General features: G+C 41.0%; 1 protein-coding gene across 1 annotated transcript in view; it reads right to left on the bottom strand.

Annotated features, from left to right (window-relative positions):
- Positions 1-16157, bottom strand: part of PIK3AP1 (phosphoinositide-3-kinase adaptor protein 1) — a 113737-nt gene that overhangs the window by 29824 nt on the left and 67756 nt on the right. Inside the window, exon 9 of the mRNA XM_043475853.1 lies at positions 2929-3024. Coding sequence (XP_043331788.1) covers positions 2929-3024 — 96 coding nt within the window. The remainder of the gene's footprint in view (positions 1-2928; positions 3025-16157) is intronic.

Here is a 16157-nt window from a genome sequence, read left to right as displayed (position 1 = left end):
ACCAGTCAATCCTAAAGGAAATTAGTCCTGAATATTTATTGGAAGGACTGATGCTGAAGCTGAAGCTCCAATACTTGGGCCACCTGATGCAAAGAACTGACTTATTAGAAAAGAACCTGATGCTGGAAAAGATCGAAAGCAGGAGAAAGGGACGGCAAAGAATGAGATGGTTAGATGGCATCACCAACTCAATGGACATGAGTTTGAGCAAGCTCCAGAAGTTGGTGATGGACAGGGAAGCCTAGCATGCTGCAGTCCATGGGGTCACAAAGAATCAGACATGACTGAGCAACTGAACTGATTGACTGACTGACTGGTAGAACACTGAATCCAAAAGGAGCAGAATACACACTTTTTTCAAGCACACATAGACTATTCCCCAGGGTAGATCACATGATAGGCCACAGAACTAGCCTCAATAAATTTAAAAAGATTTAAATTGTATCAAGTATCTTCCAAACTACAACAAGATGAAACCAGAAATCAACTACAAGAAAAACTGCAAAAAAAAAAAAAATAGAGGCTAAACAATATTCTACTAAACAACCAATGGGTCACTGACGAAATCAAAGAGGAAATAAAAAATACCTGGAGACAAATGAAAATGGAAACACAATAATCCAAAATCTAGAAGACATATCAAAAGCAGTTCTAACAGGGAGCTTCAGGCCTACCTCAGGAAGCAAGAAAAGTCTCAAATAAACAACTTAACCTTCTACCTAAAGGAATTAGAAAAAGAACAACAAAGCCTAAAGTTAGTAGAGGGAAAGAAACAATAAAGATCAGAGCAAAAATAAATAAAATAGAGACTGATAAGTATTTAGCCAGACTCATCAAGAAACAAAGAAAGAAGTCCCAAATAAATAAAATCAGAAATGAAACCAGAGAAGTTACAACTGACATCACAGGAATACAAAGGATCACAAGATATTACTACAAACAATTATATGGACAATAAAATGGACAATCTAGAAGAAATGGATAAATTCCTAGAAACATACAATCTTCTCAGACTTAATCAGGAAGAAATTGAAAACATGAACAGACCAATTATCAAGAATGAAACTGAAGCAGTAACTTTACAAATTTGCAACAAACAAAAGCCCAGGACCAGACAGATTATAAGTAAATTCTAGAAAACATTTAAAGAAGAGTTCACATCAAAAATTTGCAGAGGAAGGAATGCTTCTGAATTCATCTATGAGGCCAGCATCACACTGACACCTAAAGCAGACAAAGACACCACGAAAAAGAAAATTATGGCCAATATCCTTGATGAACATAGATGCAAAATTGTCCTCAACAAAATATAAGCAAATGGAATTCAACAATGCACTAAAAGGATCATGCATCATGATGAAGTGGGATTTAATCCAAGGGATGCAAAAATGATTCAATATCTGAAAATCAGTGAATGTGATATGTCATATTAACAAATTAAAGAATAAAATTGTGTAATCATTTCAATGGATGCATAGAAAGCTTTTGACAAAATCCGACATCCATTTATAATTTTAAAAAACTCTCAACAGAATGCATACAGAGGGAACATAATTCAACATAATAAAGGCCATATCATATGGCTAACATCATACAAATGGTGAAAAGCTGAAAGCATTTCTGCTAAGATCAGGAACAAGACAATTTCATACAACATAGTATTGGAAGTCCCAGTCATAGTAATCACATAAGAAAAAGAAATAAAAGGAATCCAAATCAGAAAAGAAAAAGAAAAACTGTCACTGATTACAGATAACATGAGACTGTATATAGGAAATCCTAAAGATGCCATAAAAAAGCTATTAGAACTAGCAAATGAATTCAGTAAGGTTGCAGAATCCAAAATTAATATACAGAAATCTGTTGTGTTCACTAATAATGAACTGTAAGAAAGGGAAATTAAAATAATCCCATTAACAGCTGCATCAAAAAGAATAAATACCTAGGAATAAAATAAAATACATAGGAATAAATCTAATCAAGGAGGTAAAAGATCTATACTCTGAACATTATGACATTTATGAAACTAATTGAAGACAACACAAACAAATGGAAAGATATACCACATTCATGGATTAGAAGAATTAATATTGCTAAAATGACCATATTCCCCAAGGCAATCTAATAGACTCAATGCAATCTCTATCAAAATACCAATGGCATTTTTCACAGAATCAGAACAAATAATTCTCAAATGTGTACAGAAACATAAAAGACCCCAAATAACCAAAGTAATCTTGAAAAAGAAGAAGAAAGCTGACAGTATCATACTCCCTGATTTCAAACTACATTACAAAGCTACAGTAATCAAAACAGTATAGTACTGGCATAAAAACAAACCACTGTAGACCAATGGAAAAGACTCAAAAGTCAAAAATAAACTCATGTTTATGTGATCAATTATTTTTGACAAAGGAGCCAAGAATACAAAGGGAGGCAAAGACATCTCTTCATAAATAGTGGGGAAACTGGGCAATATATATATATATGTAAATCACTATACAATACAGCCTTGATTTAATGCAACCTTTAACATATGTATGTCCCCCATGCTCTCCTCCTTCACCAGAAAGTAAAGTCTCTTGAGGGTATTGATCATATCTTATTTTCCTTTGTGACCCTAGCCCAGCATCTAAAATAGTTCTTTGCTTATAGTAGGTACTCATGAAATTTTGGTCAAATAAAAATGAACCTGTGTATTTCAAAAGAGGGCTTGCTAAAGGCAACTTGTTTACCCAAAGTAGTGGCTCCACTGGTGGGAACTTCTGGCTTACTTGTAACAGGCTGATGGGGGAGCCCATGGGTCTTCTATCACACCATGTGCCATGTACATTTGTTGAGTGGAGCAACCCTCATAGGTAGCCAGGCAATGTCTATATTTGTTTCGCTTTCCTTCTTTTTGCTTTCCTGCTCACTGATGCAACGTACCTTCTAAAAACTTGCGAATCATAGAGTCCTTAGTAGTCCGAGAGAAACCATCCCTGGGGATTGGATTAGATGTACTGGCCTGAAGCATCTCAACATCTAGAAGAAAAAGGAGAATTGATATGTCCTTCCACACATGCAGACATTTTATAAATGGATACATTGTTCAGCCAAAAAAGTTTGTTCAAGTTTTTTGTGTAACATCTTATGGAAAATTTGAACAAACTTTTTGGCCAATCCAATACAAGTTTTGACAAATTAAGAGATTCAAAAATTGATTAAACCATCCATCTATCCATCTAATCAACCATGCATCCATGGATCCATGCACGCATGCATCCATTCAATTTACCTACTCAGCAAGGCTACCTAGTAAGTATTGGGTATAAACGAAAACAATATTTACAATCTTCAGGCCCTTTCCTGGACCACAGGACTTAAAAGGTATAGATATGCTCATTTGCATTTCAAAGAATAGGCTTAATTTTTAAATATATAACTGTAGTCTTTTGCATGACAGAAAAATTGGAAGCAAAAACAACAAAGAATAGATAAATTGTAATTTATTTAAACTACAAACCATTTTGTTACAGTTAAAAGCATGTATTGGAGCTACTCTAGTACCATCTCATAAACATAACAACCAGAACTCTTTTTAGGTCATCGATGTAATTGGTCATTTATAAGGAGGGAGTTCACAGACCTTTGATTTTTCACTATTAAGCATAAACCCATGGAGACCAAAACTATGTGAAAACTACTCAATTACTGTAGCAGATTATACTTAAACCTGAGTAACTAGCTGTAGCTGTTACTTTATGACTCTGAAGTATGCATTTTGGGAGCAAAATTGCAGCCTTGCGTTTAAAAGTAGAGCTTTGATATTATCAAGAGTTTGCATTCAGTAAGTCATACCATACAATTACTGGAGATTTGTTTCCTTAGGCAAAATATGTAATTTGAATACTATGCTTTGAGAAAAAAAAATCATTTGAATTTAATCACTATACATAGATATACTGTTTCCTACTACTTTAATCTTTGGGGACCAGTTAAATACAATCTGGTGAATCTGTATGAAAAATTTATATCACATTTCCCAAGAATGTTCACTGAAAAGAGGTCATGTTCATAAAATCATGTTAAGGATAATAAACTTCATATGACATAATTCTAGTTTTGAAACAAGATATTTGTATGTACATAGAAGAAAGCCTGGAAAAAAAATACATCAAAATGCATATAGTGACTATTTCAGAATTAGTATAGGTAGATCATGGACAATTCAGATTGTGAACATTTTATTTTCTATTTTACACTTTTCTTTGTCTTCCAGATTATCCACAGTGGCTTGTGTTGCATTCATATATGAAGAAAATCCTATCAACACTTTAAAGTCTAGGTAATTATGATCAAGTCTGTACAATTAGATTCCCAAAGCAAAAATAATTTTAGGTTATTAAAAAATAAATTATGGCTCACCTGTCAATTACCAGGTTATTGATTTAATTATAAAAATACTGATTTTTAAACTTTCCAGTGAGCAGATATGACATTATTACATAGCATAGCTTTTACTCGACCTTATTTCAAACGTTGACAATCTTTTGATAATCAAAATATAAACTTTGTGACCATTAAACACGACACAATATTGAGTGAAAAAGTTGCAGACTGGTGTTTGTAGTATATAAAGTATTTTACATAAAGCACTTTGCAGTATATATAGTAGTTTATATAAATTTTAATACCTGTAAAATGATACTACATGTGGTTTACGAATTCATAAATATCTAATAAACATATGAAAAGTTGCTGACATGCTGGAAAGGATAAATGCTGAATTCATGGTAGTGGTTACCTCTGGGAGAGAGGGAAGACAATTAGGTGCCAGAAGGGGCTCATGGGGGAATATAATATGTAGTTTAAAAAAAAAAAAAAAAAGATTTGAGGCAAAAGAAAAAAGAAATATATACTCTTGATGAATCTTTTTTCCAATTCCTTTCCTTTTTTCTACTTTTTCAGTTTAATATTTCTTGAAATAAATGTAGTAAAGACATTACATTGAATATAATCTACCTTGATACCCTCTAGTCCAAAAAGCCCTGTGATTCCAAATGGGAAACTGTTAACTCAGTAAACATCTCTGGTCAACACTGAATTCTATAAACTAAACTGTAGAGATTAAGGTAACTGTATTGATCCTGAAACATACCTAGAAATATTTTAAAAATAAATCTCAGATAAGAACTCACAATCCATTTCTTAAAAACTGAAGAGGAGAGAAATTCTGCTTATTTGAGATTTCTATTTAAATTGCTTAACTGCGGTTTTATGGAACACTTTCCCCATGAAGTTAGAAAACAAGGGAAGAAAGACATACCTTACAGATGTGCCCTGCTGGTCATAGGGCCCTCCTCTACCCTCCCCACTTCTATCCCTACACCCCTTCACCCCTCAGCTGCCTGACCCTGACCCAGGCAACTTTTGAAACTCCTAACTCACAAAGCAATAGAACACAGAGGGAAAGACCCTGTATGGAAAGACTTGCTTGCATCAGACACTCCTAGAGATGAGGATGGGCTTATCATTGGGCTCTGTTACACCCAGTGCTGCATCCTCCAGGAATCGCAGCCCCCTCAGGCTCCGGCATCTCTAAGAATCTGGTGAGGGCAGAGCAGCATCAGGACAGTTTCGATCACCAACAATCAAACCTCCCAGGCTGGCAACACCAGAGTGCAAACCTCAATCGGTCACCCCCACTGACAGTAGTAAAAGAGTCACACATGGCCTAGCTATTTCACTAACAAAGTTCAGTTTGACAGAACTGATTCCCATATTCAAGATGTAACTGGAAAAACTGAAGAAGCTACAAAGAGTTAGAAAAGCAAAATGTAGAAGAAAAATGAAAGCAGCCAGAGCATCCCTGGCTGGATCTCTCACACTTCTATAATAAGGATGAGGGCTTCTCTCCTGGTACTATGACCCCATCTTAATGTGCTGAGTTTTTTGTGGGTTAAAGAAAGACATTAAGAAAGGAAATAGAGAAGAAAAGAATGAGCCCCAGTAATAAGACATATCAACATCATGATCCCTTAATACAGTGCATGGAGGAGGATGTAATGTCATTGCTATGGTAGTCTTGCTCAAAACTTATAACCTCAGTCCATTCACAGAAAGCATCTAGCAAACCCAACTAAAGGGCGTTCTACAAAATAACTGACTGGGGTTCTGCCAGAGTATCCAAGAGGGGGAATGACCAGGAACTGTGGTTATACATTGGAGGAGACTAAGGAGAACGACAGCAGACACTGCGGCTTCCTTTCTAGGAACAGTATCTAGTCTCACCTACGAACAGAAAAAGAGCCTTGGGGAAAAACTAGTGAAATTTGAACAAGGTCTTAGAGTTTAGTTGGTGGTATTGCACCAATGTTCATTTCACACCTTTAGTAACTATGGTTATGTAAGATGTTACTATCTGAGAAATCTGGATGAAAGGCATACAGGAAGGGTAACATTTCTGCAACTTTTCTCAAAATCTAAAAGTAGTTCAAAAGTTTGTGTTGTTGTTGTTGTTTTATTTTTTTAAAGGAGAAGAACAGAGAGGAGGGAAAGATGAGAAAAGGAGAGGAAGAAATGCAAGCATAAGCTCTGGGAATGACCTACACTGACCCCTTCTTGTCCACATACACTATCAAGTCACCTTCCAGGAAGTCCTGTGAACCATGTATCCATGGGTACGATGAACGAGGCAGGGCTACCTGTAACAAACAGATCTTTTTATTCTATAGCCACGCCTTCACTGGTGGTTAAGAGCATGGTTTTGGAAGTAGACAAACTAGGATCAGATAAACATCAGTCCTGAGACATCTGTAGAATTATTTCTCTTCCTTGAGGCACTCTAGATGGATGGTGACAGATACGGGCATTTGGGTCGGAATGCATAGGTTCCAATTTTGATTCTTCCACTTCTGACTGTAGGACTGCAACACCCCGGGCCAATTCACTTCTAGATCCAACTTTTTAGATCCAGCTGATCATTGGGACTTACAAGATGACCATGGGCTATGCTGGTGCCAACCTACTCAGAAGGTTGGAAGATACACACCAGCAGGACAGTACCAAGTCGCCTTCCTCATTCTGGGAGTCTCGCAACTCTCATGCCACGAGACCAGAGCCATATCAGGCAAGTGGAGGGGATGTCCTGGTGCCTCAGAGGAGCAGCATCTCGCAACTCCTGAGTTATATCAGCACCTCCTGAGGCACAGATTCCAAGGTCCCCGTAAGAGGCATCCAGAGACACTGCCTTCAGGGAAGCCCAAAGTATGGTGTCCTTTTCAAGTATTTATAGTTCACATACAACTCCTTCTAGTTCCAGATGCAATTTGCCAACCAATTAAGGGTCATTTTTATCACAGGCAATGTTGCCTAGAGACATAATGGACATATGGCTCTTATCAGGTTACCAGGGTAACAGAGCGGAAGTCAATGAAGGTCAAATTCTCCTGGAGAAGGGAAATGAGAGCTGTTACATTAACTCTTTGCCCACTATTATCTTGGGCCAAGTTGTTTACATCCTCTCAGGTGGTTTTCCTGTCTCTAAAATGGTGATAATAATGATACCTTGCAGGGCCCTGTGGGGCTCCTGGGCACAGAGCCTTTCTGTGTCCCAGTTTCATTGATTATAGGAAACAGCCTTCATTCAGCCTCCATGACCTTCCCAGAGTTCCAAAGGGTAGATTCAGGCAGTTGTTAATCAGGGAAGGGTGGGACCAGGGAGAAACAGTCAAGAGCGCCTTGGAACAAGGTCCTGTTTCCCCATCAATGGATACATACAACATTATCTTTGACCTATTCTGCAGATACTGAAACACCTTCCAGGTGGGAGAAGTTATGGTATGCTGCCCATAAGCATGTAGACCCCAGGCCAGTTGACCCTGAAGGTTGACGATGCTGACTCCTACTTAGCTCATCACCAACCTATCAGAAGAATGTTCACAAGCTGATCACCCCCACTTTTACTATAAAACTTCTCACTGTCTCCCCCAGGTTGGGAAACTCGGTTTTGAGGGCATCAACCCACTATGTCCTCTTTGGCCTGGCAAAGCAATAAAGCTATCCTTTTTTACTTCACCCAAAACTCTGTCTCTGAGATTTGATTTAGCACTGGTGTACAGAGAAGCTAAGCTTTCTGCATCAATAATAGTACATATCACATAGGTTTGTGTCATGAGTACTTTTTTTTCTTTTGCCACACGGTGGGGCACACAGGATCTTAGTTCCCTGACCTGGGATCAAACCTATGCCACCTGCAGTGAAAACATGAAGTGTTAACCACTGGACTGCATAAGTATCTTTGAACTGGCTATTCTGGTGGCTCAACGGTAAAGAATCTGCCTGCCAATTCAAGAGATGCAGGTTTGATCCCTGGGTTGGGAAGATCTCCTGGAGAAGGAAATGGCAACCCACTCCAGTATTCTTGCTTGGAAAATTCCATGGACAGAAGAGCCTGGTGGGCTATAGTCTATGGGGTCACAAAAGAGTCAGACATGATTTAGCGAATAAACAACAACAAAACAAAACTATCTTTAAATTAGACAAGGAACAGCAGATGCACACTGGCCTCCACACCACTACTCCGTATTCAAGGTAAATATCTTTATTCAGTCACTGCCTTCTTTGTGGCCTCAGGATCCTTCTCAACACAGCTTCCCAGGACCTCAACACCAGCTTACTGATGTGGAAATTATTTTTAAAACACTATTTGCCATAGCTGTATTAGGCAGTAAGTCCAAGTGGTAGCAGATACTACCTTTGTAAGAACAAAGAAAAGAAAAAGCTCCTGGTTGTTTCAAGTTAATGACAGTTCAAACCCTCAGACTCTAAATTTGACAACCCATGTGTGCATACAACCCAAGCATACAGTAACACAAGAGTAACTGAAATACATAGGAAATTCCAGAAATGAATGGAGTCAGTTTCCAGACAGAGGATATTTTGAAAAGGACAGCAACAGCAACAGATCCTGCATCCCTGGATGCTCAGGCCTTGTACTTCAGATTCTAAGCATTTAACCTTCACCACTGGTCAGTTAAAAATAAACTGAAATGTGCTGAAACCTGCTGATCTAAGGAAAAAATGCAGGAATCTAAGGAAAAAATTATTTCATTTCATTGGGAAAAAAAAACAACCCAAAACAATAACAAGGAGATTCTGGGACCACAGTCTCCTTTTGGGAAAGCCAGCTGCAGAGTTACACTATGGTTTTTTACAGGAGTTGATCCCAGAGAAACCATTCCTAGGAAGAAAGAAGCTGGAACAGATGAGTTAAGGCAGGCAGGCACTTAATTAAGGAACAAGTCAAGAGCAAAAATGAATTTTCAAAGGTGCTCATATGATACTCTTCCTGGGACATAAATCTAGATTGCTTAGCCGCGGTGGAAACTCCATTCAGATTATGTGTTACTAATTTAATAGAAAACCTAATCTGAGTATATAATACAGTAAAATATCAGATACTGAGTGACTATTCTTCTGGAAAGGCTCTCAAACACTGAAAGCAGGCCAAAAACTTTTTATTTTCAGCAAGTGCTATTGTGACTAGAAAAGAGGCTTAAAGCAAGGAGCAGCATGGTGAAACATTTGAAAACAAACAAACAAACAAACAAACTTGAAACCTGATTGGTTCTATTGGCACACAGGTAGAAGGATGGCTATGATTGACCATGTCAACAGGAAAGTCCAACCTTCCTCCACCCTCATGGAGAAGTGGGGGGAAGGTGAGAGAGAGACAGTGACAGGCAGAAACAGGGACAGAGAGACAGAGATAGTCACACACATGCAGACGTGGGAGTCAGAGGAGGAGAGAAGGAGAAGGAGAGAGACAACGAAACAGGAAGAGGGAGTTGTGGAGGGGAGAAACAGAGATAGAGACACACAGACAGAAAGAGGAGAACGGGAGTCTGAAATTAGAGAGACTGAGAGGTGATTTGCAATGACACAGAAGAGGCTAACGTGAAAGGGTTAGGAGAAGCAGCATGTCAAGTTCTGTGAATTTCTTAGCAGACAAGCAGGGCCTCAGTGCGGTTGCCCCTAGTGAGCACACAGACCCTCTGCCTTGCAGGAAGGAATTCACAGGTCAGTTTCCTGGTGGGGTGCAGTGGGTACTACGACTTGCTAAGATCCATTCTCTATTAGCTACCCTCTCGAGGGCCTCATGTCGTTTTCCTCTGCAGCACTGTCAGTTTGTAGTTATATATTCAGTTATGCAGTCTCTTTGTTTAATATCCAGCTTTCCCACTAGAAGGGAAATGCTAGAAGGCAGGGGCCATGCTGGCTTATTTGCTGACTCCTTATCACCTGGTGCGGTGACTTAAACACTTGAGTGGATTGATAAATGTTGAATGAATGTGAAAGTGAACAGACTAGTGAAGAAGAAGCAAATGAATACATGGCTATGGAGGTCTTCGGGTTTGGGGAAGGGATCTGGGCATTTTCCAAGCTGAGAAAAGAGAAGGGCAACGCAGGCAGCAGGACCAGCATGGGCGGATGGATGGAGACACAGCAAAAAAAAAAAAATGGGCAGCCGGGAGCAGCCACAGATGTCCCACCTTTGGGGGCATCTCACAGATGTCTCACTACCACCTGTCGGAGAGGTGAAGTCCTTGCATTGTAATGTCAACAAGTAATTTCACACCACAACATCTAGGATGACTTCTTATTTTCTGGAAACTCTCAAAGTCAAGAAATAATCAAACGTCTGTGGTGCAGGGCCTGTGGATGATACTTGCTAACGTTAGTAGGAGCAGGTAGCCAAAGAAGCTGGTACATGACCAGATGCAAACTGATTTGTGGGCAGTGCCCTGAGGAAGGCCTGCCCACAGCAGTGCGGCTGCAGAGGCAGGCAAGGTCGCTGCTGGTGGTGAGGAGTTTAACTTAATTAACTTGAAAACATTCAATCCAGTGCTCTTTCACTAAGTGCCTATATTTGCAACACCGTTCTTGTACATCTAAAGGACAGAAAAGCTATAGAAGTCGGAAGTGTCTTGAGGTTGCCTTGGCTTCACTAGGTCAGTTTCAGGCCCAGACAAGACAGGAATAGCCAGCTCTGCCTCAGAGTGAGTTCCCTGCGGGTAAGAACTCATGCTGCTGCAGGAAGGAAGACTCTTGAGAGAAAAGTGTGCAGATGGGGAAGGTAGCATATTCCAGTAACTTAACAATCAGTAACCTAATGATCTGCTTACAAATGGTCCTTCGGGGGGCTCAGATCTTACATGGCGGGGCTGTGAGGACCTTCACTGAAGCCCACTGGACCTCAGAGGGGACCCAGCTGGCAGAGAAGGACTGTAATCAGAGAGCTCTGGTAAAGAAAACACTGCTGGAGATGATCTGTTACAAAGACGCCGGTTACCAAGGAGGTTGCTAAGAGAAGTCAGCACGTTTGTTAGCTTGGGCCATTAGCTTGGGCCAAGTTGTCTCTCCCCACTGCAGGCAAACTTGATTCACATAAGCAGGTGGAAGAAGCAGGGGCGCAAGAGAAAGGTTCAAAGCAGGAGTCCCAGAAGCAGAGCAGCCCTCTGGGATGGATTAGAGTGACACGTGTGAGTTTAGTTTCCAGTAGCAAGTCACTGCATCTTTCTTCTTCTTTTCCTTTTTCCTGATGGAGGAAGACAAGCCTCTGAGATATTCAAGCAGCGCTAAATCCACAAGTGGAATACCTGGGAAACAGCTGGACCCAGAAGAGACTCCTGAGGCCTTAGCACCCAGAGCCTCAACAAAGTGACCTAAATGTATTACCTAAGTCAAAGGACCGACAGGAACACTGTACCATTCTCTGAAGGCAAAGACGGAAGCAAAAGAAGTAAATGAGAAAAAGATCAACAGAGAGTGAAGTCACCCAGAGAGAGATGTGCTATAATTTTCGTTTAGTGTTTCCATAAGCTTACCCTAAAAACATTTATTATCTAGTATGGTGTGGAACATGATGGTTTAAATTTGTGGGGCTCTTGAACACAAACTTTTCAAGAGAATTGGGAGCAAAGTTGAAAGTCTGATAACAAACACATGTAGCTACCACTTGGTGGCAGCATATTTAAACTAAAGACAGCGATGGTGAGGAGTGTGTGTGTGTGTGTGTGTGTGTGTGTGTACATGCACGCACATGCACAAGTTCAGGGGAAGGGCCCAAAAATCTCAGGATCAGAACTCAACACTGCTCCCTAGCCCCTTTCATTCAACACTGGGAGCCTCTCTGACAACCTTCCTACTTAGTAGTTGTTTGAATTCCCTTTGGGGACCATATTACTATCCCCTTTCCAAAATTTAAGTCAGAAAGGGGCAGATTTAAAATGGATAACCAACAAAAACCTATTGTATAGCACATGGAACTCTGCTCAATGTTATGTGCCAGCCTGGATGGGAGGGAGTTTGGGGGGAGAATAGATACATGTATGGCTGAGTCCCTTCACTGTTCACTTGAAACTATCACAACATTGCTAATTGACTATACCCCAATACAAAATGTTTTTGGTGTTAAAAAAAAGAAAGGGGCAGATTTGTCCCAACACAGTTAGATGACCTCCGGAGCAATGGTATGAGCTGGCCTAGCTGCATCCATTACGTTGTCCTGTGAGCAGATGAGTGAATGAGCCATTGAGTCAGTTAGTGAATAAACACAGCCTAGTTTCCTTAATATATTTATTTTCAGCTTCTAGGGTTGAGTTGTAACAAGGCGAGACACTGATAACCTCTGCTATTCCATTTGAAATAACTCTCCTTTAAGTATCTGTCCCAGGGCGGGCAAGTGCAGACTTGAAAGGAAGGGCAGGCCAGGAGGGTCCTCCAGCCCAGTGGGCAGCTGAGAGCCTTGATCCCTGGGAATCTGCAAACCCAGCTTCCTGACCCAGTTCTCCCTTGACAGGACTTAAGAAAGTTACTTAGTTTTGGCACCTTAATGGCCATTTCTCTCTAAAATGAAGATGACTACTCGCCAAGCCCCAGATGATCAGATGAGATCACAGAGATAAAATCAGTGCACTGAGAGGAAAGGCCAATGTTCCCAGTGATAACTCTGCTGGGTGCTGTTACAAACATACGTCTTAGATTGATCGGTTTGCCCTGCTTGTTTATGACCTAACCTGCCTTCTCTCCTAGACTTACTGGCCACTGGTAGTGAAATGAATGGTTCCTCCCCATGTACCAGTGGCTGCTGCTTCTGGGCCAGTAGTCATTCTCAAGGTTAAACCACAGACAAAAACACAAATCATATCTAGATTCAGAAAATTCAGAGATTACAGGATCTAGCAAGTGAAAAATGCAGCAGGTTTCCTTTGCCCATTCCTCCAACAGCCGAATTTTATAGCCTGCCCGTCTATGACCTCCTGCTAGCTCCAAGGCAACCAGAATCTCCCCCCACCCTATCCTGGCCCCATGTAACTTTACAAGTTGCCAACTGGCCGCAGACCAGGCAAGCTCCCTAGCACTCCACTGCCTTGGAAAGTGCTGGAGAGGCTCAGGGCTCCCACTGTGAGAGGCCTGGCAGACTAGGAGGAGTGGGATGGCTGCCCTTAGCGTTCCCGCCAGCTCTGCACTGATGTGGTAGGAGGATTCGTGTGCTGGAGCATCCAGAGGCATAACGGGGGTTAAGGCTCTCTGTCAACACTAAATCAACTGCCAATAAAGTGGGGGCTTCTCTCATTGTCCAACTGCTCCACCATAGGGACCCAGGGCAGAAATGTTGATGCGTGGTCTCTGGCTTCCCACAGGGGTACTTCTTGTTCTCCAAACGTTCTTTTGTGAATGGGCCTGTGTTTCAGATTGCAAGGGACCGTGTCTCCCTTGCACCTCATTTTCTCACCAACAATGGGGAGAAGTAAGTGGCTGAAACACCGATGCTCCAGAATTGCTTGCTGGGTCCATGGAGAGAGGGATGGGTGTGCAAGGGCCACAGGGCACCAGAGGCTGTTTTGTGAGCCAACATCTGGGCCACAGAAAGAGGAAGCCAGGCTGGAGCTGCTGGATGGTTTTTCTAAAAAGAAACCAGGACTACAAATTTGTGGTTTTAGATGGAGATTTCTGGAACGGAGTAAGGAATGTAGTCCTAGAGACAGAGAGACCTGGGTTCAAACCTGGGCTGTATCACTTACTAGCTGTGAGACCTTGGGAGAGCTGCTTAACTTCTCTGTGCCTCACTTTCCCCGTTTGTAAAGTGCAGGTAATTAAGAGTAACCCTGTCCGGCTGCTTGGACGATTCAGCGGGGTAGAGGATGCGGATGGTGGGGATGATGCCTTCTTTCCTCACCTCCCTGCTGGGTCACAGCTCATTTGGGAAGAGCTTCCATCAGCACCTCCGGTCCTCCCAGTCAGGTGCTGGAAGAGACTTTCTACCACTCTTTCCCTCTTTCTTCCCCTCCCCCAGAGGAGCAGCCAGTCTGACGGGCAAGCACCTAGCAACCACAGGACCACACCTTCCAGGTGTTGGGGTTGCAGTGTCAAAGGCCCTGTGGTATCAGGGTTCACTTCTGGCCACCCAACCTGCCCACATTTGCGTCTCCAAAACACCCTCTTTATGCCCGCTTTTCTGTTCATAGGTGGGAAAATCAGGCTCCACTCCCTGCGGGGCCAGATCCACATGGTCTTCTTCTCAGGCCGAAAGTTGGCAATACTCAATCCAGCCCATTCCAGAAAGTCCTCTATCAAAAGAGCTGATAGATGCATTGATGAGTATTTGTCTTGTCTTTCTTGAATCTACTAATTAGACCAGAGGGAAGGACAGTGAAGATGTAGGCAATGTTTCAGAGTTCTTAGCATCTCATAGCAAATAATGGTAACATGAAAAGAAGGCTCTTAGAGGGCCTCTCTGTGGTCCTCCTGCTAAAACGCTGATACGTGCATTGAAATCCAATGTTATTTAGACCAGTGGTTCTCCAGGGGAGCAGCACTGCCCTCTAGAGGGTATTTGGAAGATTTGTGAGGGTATTTTGGGTTGTCACCATGATACAGGGACACTACTGACATTGAGCAGAAGACAGAAAGAGGCTACAACACCTTCAGTGCCCGGGGGGACAGCGCTATTTTGGGTCCCTTGTGACTTTAAAATAGTTCGCTAGACCCACACATGTGTTTAAAAAATAACTGCTTATGATATGTATTTATACATATATGTGTATTCATATAGATCTGTTAATACATATACACATGTGTATATATTTTTAAAATTAATATCAGCAGGTATAAGGAAAAATATGGGCAAAAAATATCTACCAAACTATTTAAAGTGCTATAGTGGTTGGTGGAGTGGAGTCATAGACTTGTAATAACTTGGTTATACATTTTTGTTTCCAATTTTTGGAAGAATGTGCTATTTTTGCTATTGAATAAAACAATTAAGATAAACAAAAAAGGGCAAAATTTGTTAAGCAATTTACAAAACAAATTATGCCCTGGAGATATGATATTTTGGAAATAAGCTTCTTCTACATTAATCCAGTAAAATTAGGTTAATGGGAAAAAAAAGGTTTTCATAATTTTCTGAGCCTAGAAGCTAAACTACTTCATTTATAAAATACAACTTGTACTTTTGCATGGTTGTCATATACATTAAAATTTCCAGGAATTCCATTACTATAAAAATGGGGAGGAGAATGTGAGAAATCACTCACCATTTAGGAAAATCCAGGCATTGATGCCAGCACTTCTGGCAGTAGCCAAGTCACCAAAACAACGAACATATCAGCCAGCATTTGAGACTGTGCCAGTGGCAGTGATTCAGAGTGTAGGTGACTGCATCTGCCTAATGCACCATGTCCTCAGGTGCAGGTACACCTCAGCATTCCTCTCCTAGTTCTCTTCTATATTTCAATCAGGGCCATACTTGATTTCTAAAAATTTCATGTGTATTGTTAGGTGGCTTATATTATACGAATCTCATGTCAGTGTAGTGGATGGGGGAGCATTACAGAATGTGTGCTATAAAAAAGGAGCCACTGGGACTGATAAGAGTCAAAAGCCACTGATGTCACTTCTGGGATCTGAAGGCAACACTTTCATCAACTCTGCCTTCCAGGCCCTTGCTTAAACTTTCCCGTAACAAAGCAGGAAGTTTGGAGAACAATTCTGCTTGTCATAGCACATAATGACCTGTCTAACTTTGTGTAAAATGGGATCTTCATCTCTCTGGAGCTGGGGTAAGGGTAAGCAAGGGACTTCCCCCACATACAGCAGAAGGAAGAAAC

The sequence above is a fragment of the Cervus canadensis genome, chromosome 8, assembly GCF_019320065.1.
Source record: "Cervus canadensis isolate Bull #8, Minnesota chromosome 8, ASM1932006v1, whole genome shotgun sequence".
NCBI classification, from domain to species: domain Eukaryota; kingdom Metazoa; phylum Chordata; class Mammalia; order Artiodactyla; family Cervidae; genus Cervus; species Cervus canadensis.
Note: the sequence above shows the minus strand (reverse complement) of the source record. Positions and strands in the feature narration are given on the sequence as shown.